Source organism: Blastomyces dermatitidis, assembly GCF_000003525.1.
Source record: "Blastomyces dermatitidis ER-3 genomic scaffold supercont1.5, whole genome shotgun sequence".
In the NCBI taxonomy this organism is placed as follows: Eukaryota; Fungi; Ascomycota; class Eurotiomycetes; order Onygenales; family Ajellomycetaceae; genus Blastomyces; species Blastomyces dermatitidis.
The window spans coordinates 2,582,429-2,592,627 of NW_025544778.1; the positions used below are offsets into that span (position 1 = coordinate 2,582,429).

Consider the following 10,199-nt stretch of genomic DNA (forward strand, 5'->3'; position numbering starts at 1 on the left):
CTCTGATTAATCTGATAATGGTGATAGAGATGATACAGAGTGGAAGAGAGTAGTAGAAGGAGTAGAGATGATGATGGTGATAGAGAGAATAGAGAGTGAAAGGAGTGGAAGAAGTGGTAAGAGTGAGTAGAGGTAGAGAGTGGAAGTGATAGGGGGGGTTGCCGGGTGGTAGGGGTGGTAGGGGTGGTAGGGGTGGTAGAGGTGGTAGAGGTGGTAAGGGGGGGTAAGGGGGTAGAGGTAGGGGGTGGAAGTAGTGGAAGTGGTAGAGGGGGCTGCGCCAAGCAGCAAAGCGAGCGTAAGCGAGCATTTGATGCTTGTTTCAATTATAAATAAAAGTAGCATTCATCTATTTATTATATCTATACTATTTTAAGATCTAGAGAAATCAATATCTATAGCTATAATCTAAGATGATTTATAAATCTTAAAAATGTATAATGAATAAGAAATTGAAATTCAAAGTTATATAATATTAATATTCTCTGAAAATATGTAATTTTTAGGCAATATGCTGGAACTGAGCAGAACAGAGAGTCTGCTGAGATAAAAGCATCCCAAACTCTCTGGAGAAATGTCACCATCCACAGATCCATTGCGTATTTTTAAGTAAACAAGACCATTCATAGCAATAATAGTAATACGTATATGAATAGCAACGAGGGGTATAATTCAAACGACTACATAACAAGGGCAACTTAAAGAGAGAGAAGCAAAATAGGGCTAGTAACTACTTCGTTTTGTCCTCCCTTCCCTTCCCTACCCGTATCCTTGGATGCAATCACTTCGCAGCAGGTCGCGACCAAGGAATAGATATCCATTGTCTAGATACTACAGCTGAACAATGAAAATCCAAGCCCTTGTCTGGCCATCCTACACCACCCACACCCCCATCCCATTTGGAAGTAGGGAAACCAAAGACGAACAAAAGGAGGAAAGCGAAAGGAGGAAAACAGTTATATGAACTAATAATAATAAAGGTATAGGTGTAGAACAAAACAGAATAAATAATGATTAAGTGAGAGGGTGATTTTGAGAAGATGGAGAGATAAAAAGAAGACTAGAAGCACAAAAAGGAAGGCAAAAAGCGGGGAAAAAAAATAGGCCTAAGAAAAGTCCTCCACCACCACATTATCTCGCTACCATAAATCTGTTTTATTCGTTCTTTTTCTTAAAAAGGCAATCTTGTTATTAAAAAGAAGCTTGTATATCGCCACCTACCCCAGAAATATGACATTTTGGTTAACTCGAACAAGTCCGGCAGTGTTCTTGGTCTGGAGTCCAGCTCTTCTCTCCACCGGCGGGATGTATATATGCAGGTACATACTTTCTTGTTTCGAACCAGGAGAAGTGGTTTTCGTTTAAATGGAGCGTCTATCATTGGTTGGAGAGACGAAAGTTAAGTTTTGATCAGAGATGTGGTGGTAAAAGGATCAGTCATCCTCATTTCAAAAAAGACCTTGAAGAAAAAGAAGAAAGGGGAAGCAAGAGAAGAAGCATGAGACCAAAATATAGGAGATGATTGAGAGCGTCTAGAAGCCCCGATAAAGAGGATCGTGATCAATTTATTTTAGGCTCTGGAGCTAATCAATCAAACAAAATCGGCAAAATATGAGAAACCGCGGAATTCCTCCTGCATCGCTTGGGAGAGGACTATTAAAATCGTCAGCATATATAATCTTAAGGGAGTTTGTTATCGAATGGAATATCCTAGACCTACCTGATTGCACAGGAGTCAACACGGGAGTGACGCTTGTAAATTCTTGGTCGAAGTTACTTGTATCCGTCGGGTTAGAGATAGTCGGGCAGAATGGCGGAGGTACGCGCTTATGGTATACATCATCCCAGTTAATGTTCCGGAAGAATGCATGCGACATAATCTCTTGTGCATCCGTTGGGCCAGATCCAAGTCGCATTTCCGGTTCTCGAGTCAAGAGCTTTTGTAAAATCGATACAGAATCGCGGGGCATATGGATTGGATACAGAGGTTCATCCGCTAAAATTGCATCGTATATTTCGTCCTCGTCTTCGCCGCGGAAAGGGGATTGTTGAAGAAGCATCTGGTAAATCAGGACGCCAAATGCCCACCAATCAACTGCGCGGCCGTACTTTTTGTCCAAGAGAATCTACACATCATGTTAGTATAAACTCATTACATGCAAGCTGCCAACGGGGAGTCGTACTTCTGGTGCCATGAATTCTGGGGTACCACAGAACGTACTGGTAGTACATCCATACCACATTTCCTCCTTACATAAGCCATAATCAGCAATTTTGATGTGGCCATCTAGCGTTAGCAGAATATTATCGAGTTTCAAATCACGATAGATCACGCCATTCTCGTGGAAATATTTTAGCGCCAAACAGACCTCCGCAGCATAGAACCTAGGATAATAATATCAGCACCGTCTAGGTTTATTTTGACTACATGGAAATATCAGAGAGACTTACTGTGCGCGCTTCAAGCCGAACTGGCCACGTTGAATGTGGAGCATGAGATCACCACCAGAAATATATTCCATGACGAAATAGACACGAGTTTCTGTCTGGAAGCATGCGTGAAGATTGAGCAAGAACGGATGCCGTTCCTTATTAGCAATCAGGAACACCCGTTTTTCAGACTTCGTACTCTCCACTTCATCATTCTCAATAATGAATTCCTTCTTCAGGACTTTAATAGCGTATAGTTTCTTGGAAGCCTTCGTCTCGGCAAGCATAACTTTGCCGAAGTTTCCCTTTCCAAGAACTGCGAGGAAGTTGAAATGATCCAGACCAACTTTGGGCTTCGGTTGTTGTGGCGGTTGCTGGGTGGCGACTGGCCCTGACTGGGGTTCCTTCATAGGGAGTGTCGACATGGGGGGCTGCGACGTAAGTGGTGTGTGCTGGGCGTGGCCATAGGGACCGGGAGGTTGGGCGGCCTGTAGAGTGGGGAGTTGTGGTGCCTGGCCGTATGTGTTTATGCTCGCATAGGCACTAGGATCATAGGGAGTATGTGACGGCGGCTGCTGCTGCTGTTGAGGCTGACGGGCTGCATCTGCGTCGCTGCGAGAATCAATTGGATACCTGTCGGCTGGTCTATTACCAGAGTAATCCGGGATCCTGTCGTAGGGGGCGGGAGGTCCCAGTTGCGAAGATGGACGCATGCCCGTTGCAGCTGCAGCAGCAGCGGCTGCGGCCGCGTTCGAGGAGCCACGGGGAGGATGACTCTGTCTGGGTGACGCGACTGGTGACTGAGGAGTGTAGGAACCATGAGCCGCACTAACTGCCTCCGCGGAAGCGGGTTTCGGGGGCTGCCCATATGCCACATCTTGCGGTTGCTGTCCGCTCTCGGCCGCTGGTTGTGGCCGGCCAGGAGGACGTAAAGTACGGCTACTTATTCCTGTACCTCCCACTGACGCAGATTTATTATGATTTTTGGTTTTGATGAGAGTCTCCAAAATTTGGTTGGCAACTTCCATAGACATCCCACAAAAGTCCGGGACGAGATGTGCGCACTGCGCATGGCACGTAAGACTGCATTCTAGTGAAGATGTTAGCAATTATAGAATAGGCAAAACAGCACAAATTATTGCGAAAGCTTCGTAATACCTGAGCATTTTTTGGCATTCTTCCGCCCGAATGGTAACAGGTAGCCACAATGGCAACACCAACTGGCAGAAATGTTCGAATATCCCTCGAACCGATGTGGAATACGATGATTGATTTTCTCATCGTCTGGATCGGTCTCGTAATTCGCTTTGCTGATACACTTGGTGACGACTTTTGGGTAACATTTTTTGTGACAGGTGTACTTGCAATCTGAGCACTGCATGCCTGCAGCATACTTCAAGAAATCTCCACAGAGAGCGCAGCGCATAATGTTATAGAACTGCTGTGTAACGAATTTATGTCCCTGCTTCTCGTGAACCTCTTCCTTCTTCTGACGAACGGCACCCTGCCGATTGAGACCGATATCAAACGGCCGTCGATCTTTCAATTGTTTTGCTATACACTGGTTAGCAATATGTGGTCAAAAGTGCCTCTCGGAAACTTACCAAAGCTCATCGTGAGATGTATTCTCCCGACAGGCTCTAGAGCGAACCATGAATCAATCATAACGGTTGCATTCTGATTTATTTGAGGATTGGGCTCTGCTTGTGATCCCCCACCAAAAGAGGGTTGAGGAACGCCATGGAACTGGGCATCAGGTCTAATCCCACCTGCCCCTCCGTGTTCCATTTTATCAGCGGACACCCATCCGGACGCATTGAACTCTGATTCAATCTTTTTCCGTCGCATCTCTTCGGAAATGTCGGATATTCGGATCCAAAGCATTCCGATTGGAGTTGGTCGATCTCCAGCTTTGTCGTAAACTGTAAGTTCGATCTCGTTGGCTTTGTCGATATCCACGTTGAAAGTTTCCTCAGTCCATTTATCACTCCTAGTGGCTCTAGTTTTTGCCTTAATCGCATCTTCCACTTTCATGATAACGAATGTTTCAGGGCCTCGTGAAAACCGAGAGCTTGCTGCGTGATCAACGTCTTTCACTGCGTGGATGCGCATCGTTAAATGGCCGGTAAGGGGCTTTCTGATATTAGGCGAATTTAGACTCTCATCTAAAACGCATCTAGATTAGCCACCTAGTGAACGAAAGGGGAGAATGATGGAATAAACCAGTTTAGGTGAAAACCAACCGTCGGGATGATCCGCAGAGGATTCGATGTCAACGTGTAGATCCTCATATCTTTTCAGGGCCTGCTTTAGGAGCCTGATTTTTTGGATGCTCTCGATTCGTCGACCCTCGGCATCCGCTCTGCTCTTCCGGTCTCCCTCATCTTGATATAATCGCACCATCTTCTCAATGCCATCTTTGTACTGCTTCTCAACACTTAGTTTGAATTCTAACTGCGATAACATGAGTTGAATTTTCGGTCCAAGATATGGCGTGTCGTATTTAATCAAATCTGGTACCCGGGAGCAAGTTAAGTTAGCGAAACTTATAATAGGATAAATCCGATGGATCCGTAGTTAGGGACGTAATGTGGCAACTTGCCTAGTTTGCTAAAATTTGGTCGTGCTTTTGGTACGCCGGTATCAGGCCTGGGGTCACCATATGGAGCACGGGGTGGCATAGCTCCAGTTCCACCTTGGCTGTATCCCCGTGGGCCGACATCTCCATAATCACCCCTATCATTTGGGGTATAACGACCACCATCATCTTTTGGAGGAGGCGGTGGGCCACCGCCATAGCCACGGGAAGCGCCGCGAGGACTGGCTGGAGAGCCAGGCTGCTCGGGGGACTGGCCGCCATCACGGCCCATTTTGCGAATCTGGAGTTCCCGCATCTTTTCTTCCAGGTAGACGATATTCTTGCGACTGTCGCGGATATTTGCGTCAACTCGTTGTTGCACGAGGGGGTTATCTGTTGATTGTCGCATGTTGGTGGCAGCGGTAATGAGGGCCTTTTCCCGCTCGATCTTTTTGTAGACCGTGGCCATGAGTTCATCGTCCCCGTCCATTTTTGCGGGCTAGTTTCTTCTTCCTTGCGTAGGGTACGGGAATCGTGGAGTAACGGACTGTCGCCCAGGCAAAGGCGAAGGAAGGGTGGATTGAAGTAGATTGAAATAATATATAGAGTTCTTTTTCCGGTCTCGTCTGCGCTGTTGGTGGGAGAGTTAGAGTGAGGAGACCCTTGCAACAAAGAGAGCGGACGGGTTCGCTTTCGAAACAGTTATCTTAGCAAATGTGAAAGAAGAAAGAACATAACTATGTATCACTCAGTCGAAAGAGCATGAAGGAGCTGAATAAAGTCTATGGAGGTAGTGTACGTTTGTGGCGAGTTTCAGCCGTGTCAAAACTGGTGGCCAGGTGAGCAGAGGATAGGATTGAGGATGTGGAGAAAACGAATGCTAGACAATCCTTGATTCTGCGCTCGTGTGCCCGTGTGTGGTGAGGATGAGCTGGCGGGGGAATGGGATAGAGTGGAAGAGGAGCGATGGATATGGTTGGTGGTAGTGGTGGCGGTGGTTGATGGTGGCGGTGGTGACTGAGTGGGGAGAGGGGAAAATGAGCCGCAGTGGGGGGGGGGGGGAAGAGACGGGGAGAGAAAGAAAGAAAAAACAATGTCCCATCCATCCGCGATCCCTGCGCAGGACTTCCTCACTTAACAAATGGTGCTTCGGTTGGCTACTGAATTGGAACTATGCGGACACTTACTTCTGTGCACAATTTTTACGCTGCGTACATGTGTCTTTCTTCTTTTCTTTAAGCATTCTCTCCTCTTGTGGCTAACTATTTATCTCTTGGACTCCCCTGGCGCGCTGTGCGCGAACCAACAGGCATTCGGATTTAACAAGAACAACAGGAAATAGGGAAAAGGGTTAAATTCTTGCAAGGCGCTTGGGATGAGTACTTTCAACCTCTTAATATGCCCTTATCTCTTTTTAAATATTTTATGCCAGACACTGAGATTGACTTTAACAACAGCAGGAAGGTTGGCAGCCTCCCGAGGAGAAAAAAGTGTATTGTTTGTCACAAAAAGTTTTTATACTACTTTGCCGTTTTCACTCCCAAAAAAAAAAAAAAAAAAAAAAAAAAAGCCTTCAATGCCCTGTGGGAGGAATTAGTTTGACGCCTTTTTCCTTGCACAACAAGCTCACAATGTGCACATCATGCTTTGTCCGCCTCCAGCAATGGGATATGCCGCAGCACAACTGTTGTTCTCGGAGCAAAGAAAACTACAGGTTTTTTCTTTAGTTGTTCGAGAAAATCGGCGCTCTACAAACTTTGAGGCTATAGACAGAGGGAAAAACCCAAGGACAAACCCGCAGATTCCCCGACACATTCTTCTGGGGCGATTATTGGCCAGCAGCTTTGTGAGGCGAGACCGCGTGAACAGCCCTGGTTGATGGGGTCCAGAGTGAGATATTGCAGTCATCATTCTTGCTTGATTCTCTCTTGCTTCTAGGGCAATCGGCGATTGCACGTTTTGAGGATCGGGGAGAGATGCATCCTTGCTCCTCTAACAAATCCCTCTTGCGTTCCCAGGCATAGCTTACATACTTGCAGCTCTATGACCACAATACTACTCTCTTTCTTTCCTCCAAAGTTGATATACAAAGGTATTATAGCTATTATACAAGTTCTTCGGGTACATATGACTCGAAACATTTGAAAATATACATGGAATCTAGACTTCACCGTGGAGAGGATAAAATCCTGATCTAGGTCATCATGACAGGCGGGTTGACTTAGTTACTGCGCGGGTCACAATTACACCGTCACGCATAAGAAAGCACACTTTCCTTTAAAGGCATCACACTTATTATCGTCACCTCACATTAATGCGGTCCTTCTCCCCGAAGCTGGAGAAGAGGAGGTGCGCATTCCATGTACAAGGCCGTGTTCGAACTTGTGGTGAGTTGGAAAGGTGCTTCGAACTTCTATCTCCGTGCGTAATGGGTATTGGGGGCCCGGTACGTGATCAGCTCATCCCGACAGATGCGTTGGAAATTCCCGCAGCATCGTAAGCTATAACCAAAGCTTAAGGCATGATAGAACGGATGTACTCCGTATGTCATGTCCGTTGCCTCAAGACGGAGGGCGGGACTCGATCCTCGGCACGGTGGCCGGATTCAAAGATCACGTGATACACAACTTGACCACCCCTCCAACTTATCTCAGTAAACTCAGCCACTCCACTCCGAGCTAACTCAATCCGAACTACTGCTACTTTCTGCCAAGTCCTGCTAACATCTGAGTCAATCAACTGTCACAGGGCTTACACTAAACCTAAATGAGATATTCTCAGCAAACTCTTTATAGAGCATCTGAGAAAAAACAGTTTCTGTTTATTAGTAACATGAGAATGATTTACTTCAATCATAATATTTGAGATAGAATCACTGTATAACATTACTTATAGATTATTTCTCTATCATCTTAAGAAATTAATTTTTCAATTTTCTGTTGATTGATGTAATTTTTATCTGAAAATATATATATTCTGAGTATGAAGTATCATATTGAAAACTGCTACTATGATTTTAAATATGAGAATAATTTGCTAATTTTTCAATCATAATCATATCTAGTCATTCAATATCTTGATCTTGCTATTAAAACATCTATTCAGTTATCAGAGACTATAGTCAAAGCACTGAGTGTATTTTTCAGTGATTTCTAACAACTTCTGATAACTTCTGATCTCTTGACAATCTCACACAGTATATTAACTTGTGATAACTTCTAATAACTTCTGAAATCTTTCAACAACTTCTGAATCAATTATATAACACTTCTTTTTAACAGCTGAGTTATTTTTTAACAGCTGAGTTGAACAATATCTCATCAACTGCATTAAATATGATTAAGAGAGATTGAAGAAAATGTGTAAGTCAGCTATAATGACAGCTTTAAAAGTCATTATTAAAGTAAATACTTTCAATGAATATTGAAGATATATTATAACTTGTTATAAGCTATATCAGATCAGATAGTATTGATAAGTAATAGAATATTATTCAGTATTATCTTCAATGAATACTTCAAGACTTATATTCAGATTCTGAGTGTACTCTTCAGTTATGTATAGAACAAGTCTGTATACTTCAGTGCATGATATATAAATATAGTGATACTTTATTCATTATCAGAACTAGCTATGAAAAGAGTCTTATTCTTCAATTCTATACAATTCTGATAGAAAAGATAATCATTCAACTGATTTCTCTAAACAAGCTTAGTAATCAGTAAATAAGAGATATAGCATAGTTTCTCAGTATCAATTCTTATCTGATCAGTGCTGATAATCTTCAGAGATAAGAAGACTTACTCAAATACATTTAACAGAGTGAGTATATATATATACTGCTCAGTTCAGAGTAAGCTTTTTATAAGTGATTTCAGCATGTTCTTCAAGACTCTACTTTATAAGAAAAGATTGAGCTTGTAGCTATTAATAAGTGTTATCTTATTACACAGTGAAGTCAATTCTGTAGTCAGTTTGTCAGACTAAGATATCTGAGATTACTTCTTTATAAGAATATTGTCTGATTTGACTGTTCTATAACTCTCAGTAGTAAAACTGAGAATATCATTCTTTAAGAGACTGAATTTCATTCTATTAATGTAAACTCATAATAGACTCAGATTATTTAAACTTTCATTAATTATTCTGATATCTTTATCAGTATATATCTGATTTCATGCAGTAAACTTGTATTCTATAATATATTATATTTTTTATTGAATAAGATCATTGATATGAATGAAAAGATTATATCTTAATATATTTTAAAGACTATTATCTTTATTGACAGTCATGTCAAGGTTCAATAAGCAGTGCAATATTTTCAATTAATACTTCTTCAGATCTGTCAGAATAACAGACAGAATATCAATAATACTAACATCTCTTTCATCAATAACATCATTCAGTATTTCACATCTCAAGTGTCTGAAGTGAATCAGAATATTCACTTTGAGAAGTTCATGAAATCAATATTAAAAATATGAATTATAGTGATAATAATCTCACTGAGTATGAGTATAAATATTTCAGATGTCAAGTGTACTGTTGTATGAGAATTTTCTATTAAGAAAGATAATATCATGAATATTTAGTAATAATATAAGCAAGGAGATCATGAATCAGATTGAAAAAGTTATATCTTGATTCTTCTTCTCTACTGAGCATTTGACTCTGAAGATTATGACAAGAAAGCTGTTCAATCTTCTCAACTATCAGTAAAACAAAGATCTCAGTAAAGAACTCAATATCAGATCAGTCAGCTATCACAGTTCATGAACTTGAAGAACATATCTAATGCTGAAAGTATTGCATTAAATATGATAAGTCAGAGTTAAAGTCAATGTAGAATAATCACTGTGAAGATATAAATAGAGAATGAAATACAAAGATAAGTTAATCTCTTCACTGACTGAAAGAGAATTATTAATAATTCATGTCACTGAAAAGCTCTTCTGACCTATCTTGAGAAGAATTAACTCTCATTTAATATGAATAGAATGAACACTTCTGTGAAGAAATGCTACAGCAGGTGCAATTCAAGCTGTATATCTATATTTAAACAGTCACTCACTACAAATATTATCAAGGCATCTCAAGGCAATAGTTGCAGTGTCATTCTGCTGTCAGAACTTAAGAACTGATGTATCAAATATACAGAGAAACAGTATCATTATAATTGAGACTTTTCAGT

The 10,199-nt window shown here is 41.9% G+C and overlaps 1 protein-coding gene across 2 annotated transcripts; it reads right to left on the reverse strand.

The window, feature by feature from the left end:
* Positions 1–480: 480 nt before the first annotated feature.
* On the reverse strand, positions 481–6,536 carry BDCG_05186. 2 transcript variants are annotated; one of them, XM_045420849.1, is made up of 9 exons: positions 6,193–6,536; positions 5,030–6,120; positions 4,671–4,940; positions 4,032–4,592; positions 3,586–3,981; positions 2,449–3,517; positions 2,181–2,382; positions 1,718–2,123; positions 481–1,650 (listed from the first exon to the last, which is right to left on the reverse strand). In XM_045420849.1, exons 2-9 carry the CDS (start codon positions 5,493–5,495, stop codon positions 1,589–1,591), a joined length of 3,432 nt encoding a protein of 1,143 aa, XP_045281158.1. In that variant the 5' UTR covers positions 5,496–6,120; positions 6,193–6,536; the 3' UTR covers positions 481–1,588. The 2 variants fall into 2 exon arrangements, with proteins under 2 accessions (XP_045281158.1, XP_045281157.1); XM_045420848.1 differs by having other exon boundaries at positions 5,030–6,465.
* Between the last annotated feature and the right edge of the window lie 3,663 nt (positions 6,537–10,199).

Bases quoted from the DNA above. Each gene is read 5' to 3' on its own strand.
- BDCG_05186 (XM_045420849.1), bottom strand. From the start codon at position 5,495: ATGGACGGGGACGATGAACTCATGGCCACGGTCTACAAAAAGATCGAG. The intron at 3,518-3,585 runs GTATTACGAAGC...CATCTTCACTAG, and splicing joins GAATGCCAAAAAATGCTCAG to AATGCAGTCTTACGTGCCAT. The intron at 2,383-2,448 runs GTAAGTCTCTCT...TTATTATCCTAG, and splicing joins TTCGGCTTGAAGCGCGCACA to GTTCTATGCTGCGGAGGTCT.